We start from the raw sequence: 22,241 nt of genomic DNA on the forward strand, positions 1-22,241 counted from the left end.
GAAACGGAGAGAGACAGTCAGACAGACTCCCGCATGCGCCCGACCGGGATCCACCCCGCTCGCCCACCAGGGGCAACGCTCTGTCCACCAGGGGGCGTCGCTCTGCCGCGACCAGAGCGCCACTCTAGCGCCTGGGGCAGAGGCCAAGGAGCCACCCCCAGCGCCCGGGCCATCTTTGCTCCAATGGAGCCTCAGCTGCGGGAGGGGAAGAGAGAAGAGAGACAGAGAGGAAGGGGGTGAGGGGGGCGGAGAAGCAAATGGGCGCCTCTCCTATGTGCCCTGGCCAGGAATTGAACCCGGGTCCCCCGCACGCCAGGCCGATGCTCTACCGCTGAGCCAACCGGCCAGGGCCAAATTCTTCACTCTTGACAAGTTACTCTTTTTTTTTTTTTTTTTTTTACAGAGTCAGAGTCAGAGAGAGGGATAGACAGGAGCTAAGAGAGATGAGAAGCATCAATCATCAGTTTTTCGTTGTGACACCTTAGTTGTTCATTGATTGCTTTCTCATATGTGCCTTAACTGTGGGCTTTCAGCAGACTGAGTAACCCCTTGCTCAAGCCAGCGACCTTGGGTCCAAGCTGGTGAGCTTTGCTCAAACCAGATGAGCTTGCGCTCAAGCTGGTGACCTCGGGGTCTCAAACCTGGGTCCTCCTCATCCCAGTCCGATGTTCTATCCACTGCGCCACCTCCTGGTCAGGCTGACAAGTTACTCTTTTACTGACACAAAAGTTCCACATTAACCTTCAAGCCAACTGTTTTCCCTGCCCAGAATCCCATTCCCTTTTCTTATCCAAACCCTAGTGAGGAATGCTTTCACATCTCCTCCTGCTCTCATCCTTTAGATTTGTAGTCCACAGAAGTCATTTGACAGCATCATAAAAGTAACTGTTGAATATGTTGTTCAAATGATAAAATAAGATAAACAATTTTAAAAGCACTCAGTACACACAGGAGAAGTGACCATCTGCTTCTACCCTCACTTCTCTCTCTTCTCCTCCTGCAGCCATGGCTCTATTGGTTCTAGTGCATTGGCCCCTAGTTTTGAGGATAGCTCCATCAAGCCTCCGCCTCAGGCACTAAAAATAGCTCAGCTGCCAGAAGCCCCAGATGGGCAGAGCATTGGCCCCCTGACGAAGGGGGGTGTTTGCCAGGTACATCCCGTTTGGGGCACATGTAGGAGTCTGTCTATCTTCCCTCCTCTCACTTGGAAAAAAAGAAAGAAAAAAGCACGAGATTTTAAGGTTTTATTTTCTGAACAGCATCAGGTTAAAAAAAAAGAAAACAGTAATAAATCAACTGACTCCTATGGAAAACCAAATGGGCCTGACCAGGCGGTGGCACAGTGGATAGAGTCGGAATGGGATGCAGAGGACCCAGGTTCGAGGCCCTGAGGTCAGCAACTTGAGTGCGGGCTCATCTGGTCTGAGCAAAATGCTCACCAGCTTGGACCCAAGGTCTCTGGCTTGAGCAAGAGGTCACTCAGTCTGCTGTAGCCCCCCAATCAAGGCATATATGAGAAAGCAATCAATGAACAACTAAAGTGCCACAACGAAAAACTGATTATTGATGCTTCTCAATAAAGAAGGAAAAAGAAAAGAAAACCAAATGGCAATCTTTTCAACTGACAACTATTACAAAGCAAATGACAACCTTTAGGGATGCCCTATGCCAAAAACACTTTTTAAGGAAATCCCTACATTATTGTCACTCAGTAGCAGCATCTTCAAAACAACATTCTTTTCATTTGAATGATTTATAAATTGAGAACAATTCATTTTTAAGTTACTGAAGTTATTTGGCTTTACTGTCTATAAGGTGGGAATATACCCAAAGACACATAGCTTAAAGAGCCGAAGTAGCCCTGGCCTGGCTGCTCAGTAGGTAGAACATTGTTCCTATACGTCAAGGTTGTACTGACCTATGGTGGCGCAGTGGATAAAGCGACATGGAATGCTGAGGTCGTGGGTTCAAAACCCTGGGCTTGTCTGGTCAAGGCACATATGGGAGTTGATGCTTCCTGCTCCTCCCCCCTTCTCTCTTTCTCCCTCTCTCTTTCACTCACTCTCCTCTCTAAAATGAATGAATGAAGAAAGGGAGGAAGGAACGGAGGGAGGGAGGGAGGGAGGGAGGGAGGGGGGAGGGAGGGAAAGAGGGGGAGGGAGGGAAAGAGGGGGAGGGAGGGAAAGAGGGGGGAGGAAGGGAGGGAAGAAAGTTGCAGATTCGATCCACAGTCAGGGTCAAGCAATAATGGCCCTAGCAGTTACCTAAGTCAATTAAGAGTGTTGTCCCAAAAACAACAAGGTTGCAGTTAGACCCCCAGGAAGCAACCAAAAAATGCACAACTGAGTGGAACAACAAGCGCTTCGGTTCCCCCTCCCCTCTCTCTACCTTCCTCTCTGTCTCTCTAAAAACCAACAAAACTTAAATCCTGGCGGGATAGCTCAGTTGGTTGGAGCATCCTCCCAGGGCACAGAGGTTGCTGCTTCAATTCCCTGGTCAGGGCACATATAGGAGCAGCTCAATGTTCCTGTCTCTCTCTCTCTCTCTCCTCCTGTCTCTCTCTCTCTCTCCCTGCCTCTCTCTCAAAAAAAAAATAAAATAATAATAATAAAATCAAGGAATGGGTGCATGAATGGGTGGAACAACAGATTGATGTTTCTCTTTCTTCCTCTCTCTCTAAATCAATAAATTTTAAAAAATGTAATTACTTTAAAAAAAAGAGCTAAAATAAACTGGAGACATTTTAAATTATTTAAACATAAAATGCCTAAAAAAAATAAATAAATAAAATGCCTTTTTCTGCTGGTCACTCTTTTTTCATTCAGTACATTATAAATTTGATTCAAAAAGTATTTCAGCTGAATATTAAACATACTTCTTCACATTTATAAACTTTAAGTGTACAATCCTTTATTGTTGACTACAGTTAAAATGTTGCTAGACATTTTTTTCCCAGCACATTGATATGTTTTGTTGTTGTTTTTGTTTTGGTAGACACTCTTAAAAGACCCTCTCCTTGCCCATCACTGGTGATTGAACAAAACAGTGTAAGCTGCAGACAACATAATGACCATTTGTTAGGATCTCTTCAAGTTAATCAGATTCAAAAGCTTCTCAATAGCTTGATCATTTCAACTTCTGAAAAGCAATGAAAAGCACTGTACCAAGATGAAATCAAAGTATTTAATTTCTAGGTATGCTTTTTTCCTTAAAATATTTAAAGCCCTGAGAAATGCCAGGATGGTGTAGTGGGGAAAAAAGCTTTAAGTGTTTCATAAACAATAAAATATTGAGCCTGACCCGTGGTGATGCAGTGGACAGAGTATCAACTTGGTATGCTGAGGTCCCAGGTTTGAGACCTGGAAGTCGCCAGCTTGAGCAAGGGGGTCACTGGCTTGAGTGTGGGATCATAGACACAACCTCATGGTCACTGGCTTGAGTCCAAAGTCGCTGGCTTGGGCAAGGGGTCACTAGGTCTGCTGTAGTCCCCCAGTCAAGGAACATATGAGAAAGCAATCAATGAACAACTAAAGTGCCACAACGAAGAACTGATGTTTCTCATCTCTCTCTCTTCCTGTCTATGTCTGTCCCTATCTGTCCCTCTCCCTGTCTCTGTCACAAAAAATAAATAAATGTTATTTGTAAACTACAAAGCACTATACAAACGTCAAAGAGAAAAAGCTTTAGAATGAGAGCATTAGCTCTCATTTCCTACAAGCCAAGCATTACACTAAATCCTTTACATGAATTACTTCGTTTAATCCACGCACCAATAGGTAGATACTATTAATTTCATCATCATCCCCACTGTACAATTTAGATACTGAGCTTTGAAAGATAAGAAGTCCAAAGTCATAAGTAAGTAGTAAAGCAGGGACTCAAACCCAGCTGTTCCTGCCACCTGGAACTTACACCTGGACGAAGTTAAAGCCTTGGTCTTAACTACTGCATTACTAATCTGGCTTTGTCGCTCTGCGCAAGTCATATATCCACTCTGCTTTAGTTTCCTCATCTACAAAAATAAAGCAACGAACGCTCAAGTTCCTTACGTTACTGCCTAGCTTCACCATTATCAACCTACAATCTCCTTGGCATCAACAAGCCAATGTCATTCCTTCTTTTTTAACTGAATTCAACTGAGAAAAACATTTACGACGCACCTACTAGGTATCTCGCCTTGGGGTGGGCAGCAGCCCAAGCACGGGTCTCCCACCTTCTCTGCTCCCGCCCCGGAGTGCGAACAGGCCCCTCTCCCCCAGCAAGTCTCCGGAACCCGGCTGGGGTCCTGTCCCCTTTGAAGCCTCTACCGGCACACTCCCGCCTCTGGGCCAGGCCCAGCTCGGGTCTCTGGATCCACTTACCCTTCAAGTGGTCATTGCTGCTCGGTGTTGTGGGATCCCGCGTGCCCGTTACCCGGTCCCTCGCTGGGGTCGTCTGGAGTGCCCCCGTCTGAGATCTTTCGGCGACTCTGCCTTTCGCCATGGCTACTGCAAGGAACGTGGAGGTAGCGGAGTAATGCCGCGCCCCCCAGACTCCGCCGCGGGTCCTTTATAACAGCCAAGTGCCACCGACACAGCCAGTTCCGGGGCGACCACTTAACCTGAACCTGAAACCACCTCAGTCAGTGAGCACAGCGACGCTCCGGAGAGACCTGCAGCGCCCACTCGCACTAGGCTCCGCCCCGCGCCGTCCGAGACTCGCGCGCTCGCGCCCGCCCAGTGACCGCGAGACAAATCAGGGGCCTGGCCCTCCCCATTCACTGCCCCGCCTCGCCTCACCTCGCCTCGCCGGGCGACGGCAGGGAGCATGCGCTGTCGCGGCACTGGAGTCACCCGGAGTGACTCGCGGACTCAGACTTCTAGTGCGCAGCTTTAGTTGTCCGGAAGTGCTGTTCTAGCGACTTCAAAGCCTTTGTTCCGGACGCCGAAAGTGCCCACTAGTGACTAGTTGGCGTCTAGCAGTAGGGGTTGATTTAGTCACTCCTCCCCCCCCCCCCCCCCCCCCCCCCCCCCCCGTTCCAAGGCTACTGTCTGGAATTTGGAGGGCCGAGAGAATGCAGCGTGGTATGAAGATGTTAGAAAACATGAAACCTGAACCGGTTCTGCCCAGTTTCAGAAAATAAGAGGAAGGAGCTATATGTAACCTGTGAAGGTCACAGGGTGGCCGGCAGAAATGGGTTTAGAAATCGAGTTTTCCTGTTCCCAAGCAAGTGCTATCCTTTATCATCAGCCTGCGGCCCCTCTTTAGTAACCCAGGTCTGCTCATTACATTTAGATTTTCCTTTTGCTGAGCCCAAAGGGACCTTTTTTTAAAGTTACTTTTTCCACTTCCACCACTCCAGCAGTATTCGGTTTACTCATGAGAGAGTGTATTGGAATTCCCTCTTAAAAGAAACTTGGCAGTGTTTATAAAAACACTGTTCCTATTCAATAATTACATTTCTAGGAAACTATTCCTTGGAAATAAACATACAAGAATACTTTCTAACAGCATTATTTATTAGTGTGTATATAATGGTAAATGTGGAAGCAATCTAAAAACCCAACACTAAAGAAAAATGGTTAAGTAAATTATGGGAGATTTATTTAATGGAACTTTTATGTGTATGCCCTCTGCCTAATTTAATTTCTTTTTGGAGGAAATTTCAAACTGTTTTTCATAATGACTGCACCAATCTGCATTTCCACCAACAGTGCATGAGAGTTCCTTTTTATCCACATCCTACTAACACTTGTTTTCATTGGTTTACTGATAAAAGCCATTCTGACAGGTATGAGGTGATATGTCATTGTGGTTTTAATTTGCTGAATCTTCTGTCATTATGATCACCAGTGAGCTTCTTTTTGTTGGATTCAGTGGTCAGTTTTTAGTCATTGCCACTTCTCTGCATTGCTTAATACTTAACTATTTCCTCCTTCCATGATGATTCTACTTAGTAAACCTTTTCTAGACAATCTTGGCCATGACTTCAACTATCACTTATACATACATAGATGACAAATATTTATCTCAAACATCAGAATGACACATAAAGCTTCTTTAACATTTACTCGAAGGTGTACCACAAACACCTTGTTAAACTAAAAATCTTTAACTCCCACGACTGAAGTTATTTTTAAGTTAAGATGTTATTGAGCCAAAAATACTAACCAAAAAGAAGACCTTCCTTTGGGTATGAAGTCTAAATCACCGGCAGCATGGCTAGGTAGAGAAGACAGTATATCCATTCTTTCAGAGTTTCGCAAACATTTTTATACATTAAGAAGAGAAAAGGGGGAAGAAAGAGGTAATCTGAAAGAATTTACATGAATTATAGGCAAAGGGATGGGAGAAGGTGACACGGAGCCAGCTCTGGTATTGCAGAATCCCAAGTAATATCCTTTCCTGTAGATTGGCTTTGGGCAGCAGTCCAGAAAGCCCGTGTGTAAACAATGAGCAAAGGTTCTTAAAGTTAGATGGTGCTTGGTATAATAATCTTTGGGAATAGCCACCTGGAAATTAATCCAAAGTTACAACAGCCAAAACAGGAATTTAAGTGGTCAGCAGCCATTAACAGACTAAAAGTTCTATCTTTTTCTCTCATTCTCTGGCTGCTCTGATTTAATTTAAAACGTCTCAATTTCTTTTTTCTTTTCAACTTTAAACATCCAGATCTGAAATCAGTACCTCACCTCTCAAATTTTATCCACTCCCTGTGTTCACAATTTTGGGAGATGGCACCGTCAGCTCCCCTCTTGCTTAAGCCAGAAATCTTCTCATTTAACATTCACTAAATTCAACTTGTTGAATAAATGAATGAGTGAATAAATTCATTCTTGTTCTTCACACCCACATCCAATCAAACACTGGGTCTAATCAGATCTCAATCTCCTTAACCTCCTCATTCAGATCTCATGATCTCTCTTCTCACTCACCTCTAAGTAATTTTCCATATCACCACCAGAGTGGCCTCTAAAAGACAATCTGGAAGTCCTTCATGATTTGACACAAGCTCAAATATTCCAGCTGACTCTGAATCCAACATGTATAAATAAATGAACAAAAGAAACTATTCTGCCTGACCTGTGGTGGCGCAGTGGATAAAGCGTCGACCTGGAAATGCTGAGGTTGCCAGTTAGAAACCCTGGGCTTGCCTGGTCAAGGCACATATGGGAGTTGATGCTTCCAGCTCCTCCCCCCCTTCTCTCTCTCTGTCTCTCCTCTCTTTCTCTCTGTCTCTCCTTCTCCTCTAAAATGAATAATAATAATAAAAAAAGCACCTCTTACCTAAGAGTGTGCCTTATAAAAAAAAAAAAAGAAACTAAAGAAACTATTCTGAACCACATGTAGTTCCCTAATATGCCACACTCATTTATGCTGCTGTGCCATTTCAATAGTTATCCCTGTACCTTAAATGTTTTCTCCCCAGTGTTGCCTTGTCACCAATTATTTAAAAAAAAATTTTTTTTTTGTTTTTTTTTAGAGAGAAACATCAATTTGTTGTTCCACTTATGTATGCATTCACTGGTTGACTCTTATATGTGACATGACTGGGTTTCAAATGTGCAACCTTGGCATATCGAAACAATGCTCCAATCAACTGAGCTACCTAACCAGGATCTACAATCAATTATTGCTTATTTTTGAAAAGTTGTTTTAAGGGTATCAGTCTTTTTCTTTTTTTCAGCAAGTGAGAGAGAGAGAGAGAGAGGAACAGGCAGAGACAGACAGACAGGAAGAGAGAGAGATGAGAAGTGTCAACTCATAGTTGTAGTGCCGTAGTTACTCATTGATTGCTTTTTATATGTGCCTTGACTGGGGGGGCTCCAGCAAGCCAGTGACCCTTTGCTCAAACCAACAACTTTGGGCTCAAGCCAGTGACCATGGGGTCATGTCTATGATCCCATGCTCAAGCCAGTGACCCTCACGCTCAGGCTGGTGAGCTTGTGCTCAAGCTTGTGACCTCAGGATTTCAAACCTGGGTCGTTGGCATCCCAGGCTGACACTCTATCCACTGCACCACCACCTGATCAGACAGGGTATTAGTCTCAATAGATACTTCCTTCCCTGAATTGCCTCTATTTTAGTAATTATCGGATTATATTTTATTTTTTATTTTTTTGTTTTTGTTTTTTGTATTTTTCTGAAGTTGGAAACGGGGAGGCAGTCAGACAGACTCCCGCATGTGCCCAACCGGGATCCACCCAGCATGCCCACCAGGGGGCGATGTTCTGCCCAACTGGGGCGTCGCTCTGCTGCAATCAGAGCCATTCTAGCGCCTGTGGCAGAGGCCACAGAGCCATCCTCAGCGCCTGGGCCAACTTTGCTCCAATGAAGCCTTGGCTGTGGGAGGGGAAGAGAGAGACAGAGAGAAAGGAAAGGGGGAGGGGTGGAGAAGCAGGTGGGCGCTTCTCATGTGTGCCCTGGCCAGGAATCGAACCCGGGACTCCTGTACGCCAGGCCAATGCTCTACCACTGAGCCAACTGGCCAGGGCCTCTGATTATTATTATTATTTTTTTGTATTTTTCTGAAGCTGGAAACAGGGAGAGACAGTCAGACAGACTCTCGCATGTGCCCAACCGGGATCCACCTGGCACGCCCACCACGGGCGATGCTCTGCCCACCAGGGGGCAATGCTCTGCCCCTCCGGGGCGTCGCTCTGCTGCGACCAGAGCCACTCTAGCGCCTGGGGCAGAGGCCAAGGAGCCATCCCCAGCGCCCGGGCCATCTTTTGGCGGTGGCGCAGTGGATAGAGCGTCGGACTGGGATGCAGAGGACCCAGGTTCGAGACCCTGAGGTCGCGAGCTTGAGTGCAGGCTCATCTGGTTTGAGCAAAAGCTCACCAGCTTGAACCCAACCAAGGTCACTGGCTCCAGTAAGGGGTTACTTGGTCTGCTGAAGGCCCACTGTCAAGGCACATATGAGAAAGCAATCAATGAACAACTAAGGTGTTGCAAAGTGCAATGGAAAACTAATTATTGATGCTTCTCATCTCTCTCCATTCCTGTCTGTCTGTCCCTGTCTATCCCTCTCTCTCTGACTCACTCCCTGTCTCTGTAAAAAAAAAAAAAAAAATAATAATAATAATAATAATTAATTATCAGCTCTTATTTTCTACCTTTCCTATTCCCTGGAGCAAACTGCATTTTTCTGCTTTTAAATTTTACTCAGAAGCCCTGAAGGCCTAGCCTTTGGGCAATGTAAGCAAAATATTCTTTCTTAAGTTTTATATTTTTACAGTGCTTTTCAGTATTCTTCCTCACTTTTCTTTTTTTCTTTTTTCTATTAAGTGAGAGGTGGGGAGGCAGGGAGGCAGAAAGACAGACTCCCGTATGCGCCCCAACTGAGATCCACCTGGCAAGCCCCTACCAGGCAATGCTCTGCCCATCTAGGGCCGCTGCTCTGTTGCTGGGCAACCAAGCCATCTCAGCACCTGAGGCAAGGCCATGGAACCATCCTCAGAGCCCAAGGTCAACTTGCTCAAACCATTCGAGCCACAGCTGCAGGAGGAGAAGAGAGAGAGAGAGAGAGAGAGAGAAGGCAGGGAGGAGTAGAGAAGCAGATGGTTGCTTCTCCTGTGTGCCCTGACCAGGAATCAAATGTGGAACTTCCAAATGCCTAGTTGACACTCTGTTGCTGAGCAAACCCGCCAGGGCCTTTTTCTCATTTTTTAATGACTGTTGTCATGGCTAAATAGAGAAATCTCAAATTGGCTTTTGGTTGAGTATGATAGTTTAAGAAGATTTTCACCTTTTCTTGGGGAGGGTGAAGAGTGACTTGGAAGGAATTATGGAGTCTTCTGGGTATTAGTATTGTTCTGTTTCTTGATTTGGGGACTTCCATGTGGAGTTGTGAATATTTAGCCATCTGTAAACTTAAATTATGTCCATTTTCTTTACATATTATACTTTAATAAATGTATTCCCTATTCCAATATTAATTTTAGATTCTCAAAAAATTTTTTCAATTTTATTAGATAAATATTTTGGGGCACTCTTCTACCTGGGAGCATGCCACACCTTTCTTCCCTCTCAAGTATGCATCTTCTAAACTCTAAGAGTCCCATGAGACTTGCAACCAGGGGAGCAATGGGCACTGGCAGCTCATTCCGAGCTAACCCCCTAAACCTGTCTCCAAGGCTGCCTTTTAGCTGACTTTTCAGTGAGCCAACAGCAGCCCCACCTTGGCTCACTTCTATCACTGTGACTTTTATTTCTCAGTGAGCCAAAGCAGCTCTGCTTAGGCTCTCTTCTGTTGTTTTTATCCTAAACTCTTTTTTGTTTCACAGTCTCCAGCTTTAATAAACATACTCTCAAAATCACATGTTGTGACATCCTTTCTGCATTAAGTCAAGAACCCACACTCCTGATGAGAAAGCAATCAATGAGTAATTAAGGGGCCACAATGAAAAATTGATGCCTCTTATCTCTCTCCCTTCCTATCTGTCTGTCCCTCTCTGTAAGTCTCTCTCTGTCTCTGTCACCAACCCCCCCAAAAAAACATATATATATATTTTTTTCTTTATCATATATATATATGATAAATAAAATAAAAGCTGAGAGATTTGTCATTAAAGACATGCATTATAAGAAATATTGAAGGGGCCTGGCCTGCTGGTTCAGTGGATAGAACATTGGCCTGGTATTTGGATGTCCCAGGTTCGATTCTCCATCTGGGCACACAAGAGAAGCGACCATCTGCTTCTCTTCCCCTCCCTCTCCCCAATCTCTCCCTCTTCCCTTTTTGGAGCCAGTGGCTCCATTGGTTTGAGCATTGCCTTGCCCCAGGCACCGAGGATGGCTTGGCTGTTCTGAGTGCATCATCCTCAGGTGCTAAAAATATCTCGGTTGACTCCACCCAAGATGGGGTTATGGGTGGATCCCAGTTGGGGTGGATGCAGAAGTCTGTCTCACTATCTCCCCTCCTCTCACTTAAAAAAGAAAGAAAAAGAAAGGGGGGGGAGAAAGAAAGAAAGAGAGAGAGAGAGAGAGAGAGAGAAAGAAAGAAAGAAAGAAAGAAAGAAAGAAAGAAAGAAAGAAAGAAAGATTGGAGGAAAATAATGGCACAAGGAAGTGCAGATCTACAGAGGAATTGAAGACTGGCAAAAATGGTAGATACAGGCAACTATAAAACACTTTTTTCTTTATTATAATTTTAGAGGATAATTGGTAATCATACATCATTGTTGGGATTGTAATGGTACAACCACTTTGGCATTTCTTATAAAACTAAACAAACACCTATCATTTGACTCAGTAGGGCCCCTGAATTTACCCACAAGGATTAAAAATACAAGAGTGGGGCCCTGGCCGGTTGGCTCAGCGGTAGAGCGTCGGCCTAGCGTGCGGAGGACCCGGGTTCGATTCCCGGCCAGGGCACACAGGAGAAGCGCCCATTTGCTTCTCCACCCCTCCGCCGCGCTTTCCTCTCTGTCTCTCTCTTCCCCTCCCGCAGCTAAGGCTCCATTGGAGCAAAAGATGGCCCGGGCGCTGGGGATGGCTCTGTGGCCTCTGCCTCAGGCGCTAGAGTGGCTCTGGTCGCAACATGGCGACGCCCTGGAGGGGCAGAACATCGCCCCCTGGTGGGCAGAGCGTCGCCCCATGGTGGGCGTGCCGGGTGGATCCCGGTCGGGCGCATGCGGGAGTCTGTCTGACTGTCTCTCCCCGTTTCCAGCTTCAGAAAAATGAAAAAAAAAAAAAAAATACAAGAGTGGGTAAAAGTAGGTGTGAATACACAAATAATCTATAAGCTATTGTAATCATCATAACCCACATCTCTTTTTCCATATGAACAACTGTACTAACTTTGCCCACCCCTGTACATGTCCACAAAAATATTTATCCACAAATATTCATAGCAACTTTAGTCGTAATAGCTAAAAACTAGAAACAAGTGGTGTGAAGGCAGTGTCCCTGAAGTTGGAGTGACCTGGTGTAGAGTGTTATAGCCCAGACAAGAATGAGACTGGTTCGGCAGAGGGGCTTAAAAACCAAGCAGAGTGAGGAGAGTGGAGAGGCAGCCCAACGACCAAGCCAGGCATGTCAGAAGTCTCCAAGACCACCCCGGATTCAGTGATTAACTAGCAGGACTCAGCACATAATTATACTCATGGCAATGATTTATTTCAGCAAAGTGATAGAAGCCAAAATTAGCAAAGGGAAATTCACATGGGGCAAAGTCCAAAGGAAACCAGGCAAAAGCTTCTATGAGTTCTGTCCCAGTGGAATCACACAGAACATGTTTAATTCCTCCAGTGACAAATTGTTGTGTGACAACACTTGTGAAATTTCATCTACCATTAGGGACTCAGTGACCAAACTTTTTTTTTTTTTTTGTATTTTTCTGAAGCTGGAAACGGGGAGAGACAGTCAGACAGACTCCCTCATGCGCCCGACCGGGATCCACCCGGCACGCCTGCCAGGGGCGTCGCCCTGCCCACCAGGGGGCGATGCTCTGCCCCTCCTGGGTGTCGCTCTGCCGCGACCAGAGCCACTCCAGCGCCTGGGGCAGAGGCCAAGGAGCCATCCCCAGCGCCCGGGCCATCTTTGCTCCAATGGAGCCTTGGCTGCGGGAGGGGAAGAGAGAGACAGAGAGGAAGGAGGGGGTGGGGGTGGAGAAGCAAATGGGCACTTCTCCTATGTGCCCTGGCCGGGAATCGAACCCGGGTCTCCCGCACCCCGGGCCGACGCTCTACCGCTGAGCCAACCGGCCAGGGCCTGACCAAACTTTTTTAATTGTTGTATTTATTTATTATTAATTTTGAGACATAGAGAGAATAAACATTGACTTGTTGCTCCACTTACTTATGCATTCATTGGTTGATTCTCGTATGTGCCCTGACAGGGGGGATTGAACCCACAACTTTGGCATGTCAGGCTGCTACTCTAACCAACTGAGCTACCAGGCCGGGACCCAAAATTTGTATTGGAATTTAGTCACATAGCACTCTATGCTTAGCAAGTACTGTACCAAAATTCCAGATCCCCACAAGGACAGCAATTGTTCAACATAAAAGACATTACTTATATAAACCATTTGGGCAAAGCGAGCCACTTTTATCAATGTGGAAATGGAGGGAACCCTCCTGAAATCCAAGTTACCAGATGCCAGCAAAGAACCAACCAGGCAAGCAGGTTCTTCTAAGGAAGCAGACTCAGGCCTGCTATATTAACTTTTTCTGCACACCAGGTAACATGGATATCCCTGAAGAGGGGTGGCTCAAAGTAGGTTTTCAAAGCCAAAGGAGGATGAGGAGAGTGTCCACCAAGGGAACAATGATGGCACTAGTCCCGTACTGGGAGTCAGAGTCAAAACTGGATGATGGTCCTGGCCAGGTGGCTTAGTGGATAAGGCATTGGCCCTGAGTGCCAAGGTGACAGGTTCCATCTTTCGGCAGGGCACATCAAGAAGCGCCAATGGCCTTGGCCGGTTGGCTCAGTGGTAGAGCGTCGGCCTGGCGTGCAGAAGTCCCGGGTTCGATTCCTGGCCAGGGCACACAGGAGAAGCGCCCATCTGCTTCTCCACCCCTCCCCCTCTCCTTCCTCTCTGTCTCTCTCTTCCCCTCCTGCCGCCAAGGCTCCATTGGAGCAAAGAGGGCCCGGGCACTGGGGATGGCTCCTTGGCCTCTGCCCCAGGCGCTAGAGTGGCTCTGGTCTCAGCAGAACATCGCCCCCTGGTGGGCGTGCCGGGTGGATCCCGGTTGGGCGCATGCGGGAGTCTGACTGTCTCTCCCCGTTTCCGGCTTTGGAGAAATACCAAAAAAAACCCCAAAAAACAAAAAACAAAAAAACAAGCGCCAATGAGTGCACAACTAAAATGGAACAATTAAATGGAATGAGTTGATGCTTCTCTCTCTCTCTTCCCTTCTCTCTCCATCTCCCTTATTCTCTCTCTCTCTCTTTCTCAAGTCAATGGAAAAACAAAAACAAAAACCTGGGCCCTGGGCAGATAGCATGGTTGGTTAGAGCGTTGTCCCCATACGCAAAGGTCACCAGTTCCATCTTCGGTCAAGGCACATACAGAAACAGATCAATGCTTCTATCTGTCTCTCCCTTCCTCTTGATTAATTTTTAATCAATAAATTAAAAAAACAACTGAATAAAAAAAGCATCTATATTGGGCAACCTGATGCAAGGAATTAGAATACAAATGGGGTAAGGTGGGCGTTGGCATAGGATAAAAAAGGCTCCAGTAATTAGGGTTTAGGTTACAACTTGATAGATTGATTAAAAAAACAAAAACAAAAAAATCCTTCCAGAAATATTAGGAATGAGAACCCAGATTTTCTTACCATTATCAGAGTTAGAAACTTGAAAAGGGAGAAAAGTAGAATAAAACCTGTGATGTTGGATTGAAATTGGAGGTGTCAGTGTAAAATCAGGGTTTACAATAGGTAGATATTGGAAATATAAATGTAAATAAGTTTGTTCACTAAAAGGGCTTGGGACCAGGAACACCTTCACAAACAAGGAATATACGTGGTAACAAGATCTTGGTTCTAAATAATGTTCTTCACTTCTTAGAAAAATGGCTGATTACAGGGTTGGTTGGTATATGGAAAAATATGAGTCTAGATAGACCATGTTGTGCAAGAAACAGGAAGTGCTCAAAAAATGACATGTACATATCAACAGGACTCAAGAGCCAGCTGGAAGAGGCTCCATTAGACAAATTGGGTGTAGTTTGACCTGCAAAATAATTAATGGTATTATCATACTATAACTCATTGAATAAAATATAAAATTCTGAATCTGTATTTATTTGTAAAACCAATGAATAAATTAACAGTTTGATAAAATAAAATATTTACATAGTTTCAAAGTATTTATTATAAAATATTGATCAGTTACAAAAGGAAAGAGAGTAACTTTACATGTATAAACATTCTTTTTTTTTTAAGATTTTAAAAATTAATTAATTAATTAATTTTTTACAGAGACAGAGAGTGAGTCAGAGAGAGGGATAGACAGGGACAGACAGACAGGAACGAAGAGAGATGAGAAGCATCAATCGTTAGTTTTTCATTGTGCGTTGCAACACCTTAGTTGTTCATTGATTGCCTTCTCATATGTGCCTTAACCATGGGCCTTCAGCAGACTGAGTAACCCCTGCTGGAGCCAGCGACCTTGGGTTCAAGCTGGTGGGCTTTTCCTCCAACCAGATGAGCCTGCACTCAAGCTCGTGACCTCGGGGTCTCGAACCTGGGTCCCAGTCCGACGCTCTATCCACTGCGCCACCGTCTGGTCAGGCAAACATTCTTTTTTTTTTTTTACAGAGGCAGAGATAGACAGGGACAGACAGATAGGAACGGAGAGAGATGAGAAGCATCAATCATCAGTTTCTCGTTGCGCGTTGCGACTTCTTAGTTGTTCATTGATTGCTTTCTCACATGTGCCTTGACCGTGGGCCTTCAGCAGACCGAGTAACCCCCTGCTGGAGCCAGCGACCTTGGGTCCAAGCTGGTGAGCTCTTTGCTCAAGCCAGATGAGCCCGCGCTCAAGCTGGCGACCTCGGGGTCTCAAACCTGGGTCTTCCGCATCCCAGTCCGACGCTCTATCCACTGCGCCACCACCTGGTCAGGCCAGGCAAACATTCTTTACATGTATATAAACTATAAGTAGTAAAAAAATTATTTGTACTGGTGGCAACAATTCTAAAAGAAATAAATACAAAAATCACAGTTATATGTATTTGGAGATTTTACCACTTTTCTCTCAGTAATAATAAAACAAGTAGTTATTATATATCCTACTGGCTATGTGAGCCTATATATTTTTTAAAATTCATAGAACAATACTGCAAAAAGTCAATTATAATGTGTAATTCTTTTAAATAAAATAATAATACCTAAATATATAGTAATGAAAATGACAAAGTAAATCAATAACCTAACTTTACACCTTACAGAACTAAAAAAATAAGAGCAAACTAAACCCATAGCTAGCAGTAGGAAGGGAAAAATAGAGAATAGAATGGCAACAAATCCAACAGAAAATAGAAAAATATAGAGAAAATCAACAAAACCAAAAGCCAGTTCATTATAACGATCAACAAAATTGGCAAATCTTTAGTTGGATTGACTAAGCTATCAAGTGAGAAAAATCAAATTACTAAAATCAGAAGAGAAAGTAAGAATTACTATAAATTTCATAGAAATACAAAGGAGCATAAGAAAATACTATGAACAATTTGCTACTGGGAGAGGAACTGGATGGCAAGACAACAATGAGATCTTACTTTTTGAATTTTGTCTTGTGTGCCTGAATAATACACTTAACCAGTAACAACAGCAAACTTGTGAACATGAGACCAGATCAAAAGAAAAATAACATTAAAGAGTAAATTATCTGTGCCTCACTTTCTAATGTTCTTGCAATAAGCTTGTGTTACCTTCACAATTGGAACAAAAAACAAAAAGATTTTTTAGTGTTTGTGTGTATACAATTCTTCTTGTGTTTTTATTTATTTTTATTTTTTGTTATTTTTTTATTTTATTTTATTCATTTTAGAGAGGAGAGGGAGAGACAGAGAAAGAGAGAGAGAGAGAGGAGAGACAGATAGAAGGGGGGGAGGAGCTGGGAACATCTACTCCCATATGTGCCTTGACCAGGCAAGCCTAGGGTTTCGAACCGGCGACCTCAGCATTTCCAGGTCGACACTTTATCCACTGCGCCACCACAGGTCAGGCTCTTCTTGTGTTTTTAAAATATAACATCAAGCCTGACCTGTGGTGGCACAGTGGATAAAGCGTAGATCTGGAACGCTGAGGTCTCCAGTTTGAATCCCTGGGCTTTCCTGGTCAAGGCACATACAGAAACTAACTACAATGAGTAGATGCTTCCTGCTTCTCCTCCCTCTTTCTCACTTCCTCCCTCTGTCTTTCTCTCCCTTCTCTCTTTCTCTCCCTTCTCTCTTTCTCTCCCCTCTCTCCAAAATTCAATAAATAAAGTCTAAAAAAATTTTTTTTCAATGTAATATGATATCATCTGATCAGAACCAAGAGGTGGTGCAATGGATAGAACTCAGCCTGGGACACTAAGGACTCAGGTTCAAAACCCCGAGGTCACTGGCATGAGCACAAGCTCACCAGCTTGAGCGTGGGGTCACGGGCTTGAGTATGGGATCATAGACATGACCCCATGGTCTCTGGCTTGAGTCCAAAGGTCGCTGGCTTGAAGTCCAAGGTTGCTGGCTTGAGCAAGGGGTCACTTGGTTTGCTGTAGCACCCTGGTCAAGGCACATGTGAGAAAGCAATCAATGAGAAACTAAGGTGCTGCAACAAAGAATTGATGCTTCTCATCTCTCTTTTTTCCTGTCTGTCCCTGTCAGTCCCTCTCTCTCTCTCACTAAAAAGAAAAAGAAAATGTAATAACATATCAACTTTGACCTCTTCTTTGACTAGAGCAATTCAGTGAGAACAGCATCCTCCCCTTGGTTGTGAACAGGAACTGGAACCCATAAGCTTAGCATTCCCAGGTGAGACCTCTGCCTGAACTGGGAATGGAAACAGTTTAGAAACAGAAAAAGAAGACCAGTTTCTCAGAGAGCCAAAGGAGGAGGACATTGTTCTAAAAATAGATTGGAATGTGATGGCGGGACTCAGGCATTCGGAACTAATTTTCAAGTCCCAGTGTCCAGCCAGCTGCCAGACAAGAGCAGGCGGAAGCCAGTGGGATCAGGTCCCTGAAAACCAGCTGGTGAAGCTGGAAAGAAGAAGCAGGCTATGGATGTGGAAGAGGCAGGGTCAGCACCTTCAAATACTGACTGGCACAGCAGTGAGTTCTGTCTCCACACTAGAAGAGGAAAGGCCTGGGCTCTGGTCAAAAGGAACGAGCCAGGTCAGACTCTCTGGATTGACATCACTGTTATGCCAAAAGAATGCAGGCAGCTCAGACTGTCTTTTCATTTGTGCTGGGTGGGGAGAGTGCTGGACAAGAATCCAAATAGTTCAAAGCTTTGAGGCTTGGCCCTCTGGTCCATTTCTGCCTCTGCTGCTATTTGCCCAAGCCACTGAAGAACTCTGATCTCTAAAGAACCAAGATTATTCTAAACTATTATCTGAATATCATAGTTTTTTTTTTAATGAACACTTTCATTTTTAAAAAATTATTTTTTCAGAGGATATGTCATCAATCATCATTATATTATGTGGAAAATTTGTTTGGGGATTTTGTTTTTGTATTGCTGTTGCGTCCTCAGTTGAAATGAAAACTCCATGAGAACAGTGGACGTTTTCTGCTTCATTCACTGCTGTTTTCTCAAAGCTCAGAAGATAGCCTGACACAAATAATTGCTCAGAAGACTTTTATTGAGTTGCATAAAAATAATATTGCCAAAAAAATTTTTTTATTAAGTGAGAGGCAGGGAGGCAAATAAACAGACTCCTGCATACTCCCAACTGGGATCTACCCAGTAAACCCACTACAGGGGGATTGCTCTGCCCATCTGGGGCCACTGCTCCATTGCTTGGCAACTGAGCTATTTTAGTGCCTGAGGCAAGGCCATGGAGCCATCCTCAGAGCCTGGGGCCAACTTGCTCAAACCATTTGAGCCACAGCTGCAGGAGGGAAGAGAGAGAGAGAAAAAAGAAAGAGAGTAAGAAAAGGGAGGAAGAGTAGAGAAGTAGATAGTCACTTCTCCTGTGTGCACTGACTAAGAATTGAACATGGGACTTCCATGTGTCGGGTTGACACTCTACTGCTAAGCCAACCAGCCAGGGCCAACAAAAATTTTTATAAAAGTTCAAAGAGTAAAGATAAAAAAAGTATGAATTTTCCATATCTGCATCTAATTCTACTCACCCAAGATAACCATTATAACATTTTCGTGTGTACAATATTAATCCCAAGAATCCTGTCTTGTTTATTTCTGTTCATCTTAAGCAGACCACAGTGCCTGGCATAGAAGAACTACTTAATAAAAACTAGTTGAAAGTTCATTGATTGAGTTGTAAGAAGTCTCAGGGTCGGGATGGGAGGGCTAAAAATGGTTGGCAGGTGCTGACTGAATAGTTCAGTTGCTAGAGCATTGTCCCAAAGTGCAGACATTGTTGGCCTGATATCCAGTCAGGAGAGATGATGTTCCTCTCTCTCTCCCTCCCTCTCTCTCTCTCTCTCTCTCTCTCTCTCTCTTTCCTTCTCTCTCAAAATCAATCAATAAAATTTTTTTTTAATGGTTGGCAATAAGGAAGTGCCTGAACACTATCAATTATTTACTAAGCACTTCCTCAGTGACCCAACCATATAATGAGAGAGAAATATGACTCTGCAGACTGCTACACAAATCCTAGTTTCCCTGCATAAGAATTCCCTGCCCTGTTAAACTGGCTCAATGTCTTCCTGCCATAATAGCTTGCTGGCCCCAAGGCAGAATTCCCATCTCGAAAGGCTCTCTATGCCTCTTTGCTGCTGGCAAGACAAAATGAAAGGACCATCCCTTGGCCACAGATACCCGTGCTCATGCCCAGAACATCTGGATGGAACTCTGCCAAGTTAGAACCTCTGAGAGACAAAGACATGTCAGCATCTCTTTGTGACAGTGTCACAGAGGATTTGTCTGAGTGCCAGCTTCTCTATGGAAAAGGCAGTCAAAGCCAGAAAAGTCAGTGACTCAATCACACTGAAAATACAATATTGAGGCATTAAGCTGAAATGTGGCAATTTACAGCTGTCATACCACACTAAGTGAAATAACATTTTGTGCCAGACTTCCAAAGATATAATCACATGAAAACCATTTTTATTGCTTTGATGCATGTTTAAAAGTAGTATACCACAAATGTATGACAGTGTATTGTAGGATCTCTGCTGGGGAGCATACATTCAGAGAGCAAAATGATTATTTCTTATTTTACTTCAGGAAACTTTTTAAACTTTTATTTATTAATCTTTTATTTTTTTAGGTGAGAGAAGGGGTGATAGACAGACTCCAGCATGTACCCCAACTGGGATCCACCCAGCAACACCCATCTGGGGCTGATGTTCAGATCAACCAAACTATTATCAGTACTTGAGGCTGACGCTCGGACCAATTGAGCCCACTGTCTGTGAGAGGGAAAGAGGAAGAAAAGGGAGAGAGGTAGAGAAAGAGAAGCACATGGCTCTTGTCATGTGTTCCCTGACCAGGGATCGAACCTGGGACGTCCACATGCTGGGCAAACGCTCTATCCACTGAGCAAATAGCCCAGGGCCTATTTTTATTGATTGATTGATTGATTGATTGATTGATTTTAGAGAGAAAGGGAGAGACATTGATTTGTTTTTCCACTTATTTATGCAATTTATTGAGTCTTATATGTGCCCTGACCAGGGATCAAACCCACAATCTTGGTGTATCATATGTTACTCTAACCAGTTGAGCTTCCCAGCCAGGGCAGGAAACATCTAGTTATAAATAAAGTGATGCATTAAGCATAGAAATGTGATTCAGGGCCCTGGCCAGTTGGTTCAGTGGTAGAGCATCAACCCAGCATGTGGATGCCCTGGGTTTGATTCTCAGTCAGGGCACACAGGAGAAGTGCCCATCTGCTTCTTCACCCCTCCCCCTCTTGCTTTTCTCACTCTTTCTCTCTCTTTTCCCTTCCTGCAGCCATAGCTTGATTGGAACAAGTTGGCCCTGGGTGCTGAGGATGGTTACAGGCACTAAGAAGAGCTAGATTACCGAGCAACAGAGCAATGCCCCAGATGGGCAAAGCATTGCCCCCTAGTGGGCTTGCCAGGTGGATCCAGTCAGGGCGCATGTGGCAGTCTGTCTTTCTGCCTCCCCTTCTCTCACTGAATAAAAAAAAAAAGAAATAAAAAATAAAAAATGTGATTCAGAGTGGATTCTTGCTAGTTAATAACTTACATTGAGTTACATTAAAACTAAATCAACTTTTCCTAGAATTCACTTTTACTATAGAAAAACTTCTTAGGAGGCCTAGTACACTTTTTTTTTTTTTTAATTTTTTTTTTTTATTTATTCATTTTAGAGAGGAAAGGGAAAGACAGAGAGAGAGAGAGGAGAGAGACAGAGTGAGAGAGAAGGGGGGAGGAGCTGGAAGCATCAACTCCCATATGTGCCTTGACCAGGCAAGCCCAGGGTTTCGAACCGGCAACCTCAGCATTTCCAGGTCGACGCTTTATCCACTGCGCCACCACAGGTCAGGCAAGGCCTAGTACACTTTTTGTCTCCAATTCACTTTTGTTTTCTTCTTGACTTCTGTTATTTCAATACCAGATCTTTCACCTACTGTAATTTAAGCAAAATCTTCTAATCTTGCACTGCACTTGCTGCTGGGTCGTCTTAGTGAGATGTGGAGAATGAAGAGAAGACTGCATTCTTAGTATCCAAAACCTTGGAAGTTGCCAACTAAGACTTCGGGCCCTTGTACCTACCAGCCCCTTGGTTTGAGAGTCACTTTTCCCAAATTTTTGTGTACCTGATTCTCATCATTCAGGTTTCAGTCAGAGGTCAGTCCTTCCTGACTATCAAATTAATATTGCCCTTCTCCCATCACTGTTTTATGACACTTAGTCTTATTTTTCTCGTATCATGTCACCTGAAATTATATTATTTATTTGATCATTGTCTTGTTAGGTAAGACCTAAGCACCAAGTATGCCTTGGTTACTATGGTATTCCAGCACTCTGATTATTTCCTGATACACAGCAGGCTTTCAACACATATTTATTTATTACCAAATAAGTAAGTGATTAAGGGTTAGAGCTTTGGAGAAATGATTTGTTTGAGGGTTTATTATTTTATTTTTTTTGTTTAAAATTTTTATATTTAGAATTAGCCACCTGGACTCATTTAGATGATCCTAATTTTGCTAGCAACATCCAAAGCATCATAGTCAGGAGCCAGTTAAACATACATCTTCTCTCCATCAGGCCTGATCAGGGTGTTGACCGTGACCGCATCAAAGTCACATTGCTTCTTCACAGCCTGTTTGATCTGGTGCTTGTTGGCCTTGACATCTACAATAAACACAAGTGTATTGTTGTCCTCTGTCATCCTCATGACTGACTCGGTAGCCAGGGGGGACTTGATGATGGCACAGTGGCCAAACCTGTTTCTCCTGGAAGTGCTCTTCCAAGGATATTTAGGCTTCCTTTAGAGCGCAGTGTCTTGGGCCATGGAAGGTGGGTGACATGTAAATCTTCTTTATTTTGTGGCTATGGACGCATTTCAGCACTGCTTTCTTTGCAAAAGGCTTTGTTTTGGCTTCCATTTTGGGAGGGGCAGCGGCTTCCTTTTTTGCCTTTGGTACCATCTTCAT

At 44.1% G+C, this 22,241-nt stretch overlaps 1 protein-coding gene, 1 non-coding gene and 1 pseudogene across 3 annotated transcripts in view; all 3 read right to left on the reverse strand.

Annotated features, from left to right (window-relative positions):
• The window catches only part of TMEM41B (transmembrane protein 41B), a 42,653-nt gene extending 37,960 nt beyond the window's left edge, over positions 1-4,693 (reverse strand). For both annotated transcript variants that reach the window (XM_066250922.1, XM_066250923.1), the window contains exon 1: positions 4,362-4,693. In XM_066250922.1, the coding sequence (XP_066107019.1) occupies positions 4,362-4,482 (121 nt within the window). In that variant the 5' untranslated portion in view covers positions 4,483-4,693. The remainder of the gene's footprint in view (positions 1-4,361) is intronic.
• Positions 4,694-12,620: 7,927 nt separating this feature from the next.
• On the reverse strand, positions 12,621-12,696 carry TRNAP-GGG (transfer RNA proline (anticodon GGG)). The gene has a single exon. It is a non-coding gene; the product is annotated as a tRNA-Pro (tRNA).
• A 9,076-nt stretch (positions 12,697-21,772) lies between these two features.
• LOC136320675 (large ribosomal subunit protein uL23-like) lies at positions 21,773-22,241 on the reverse strand (annotated as a pseudogene).

The sequence above is a fragment of the Saccopteryx bilineata genome, chromosome 1, assembly GCF_036850765.1.
Source record: "Saccopteryx bilineata isolate mSacBil1 chromosome 1, mSacBil1_pri_phased_curated, whole genome shotgun sequence".
Lineage (NCBI taxonomy): Eukaryota > Metazoa > Chordata > Mammalia > Chiroptera > Emballonuridae > Saccopteryx > Saccopteryx bilineata.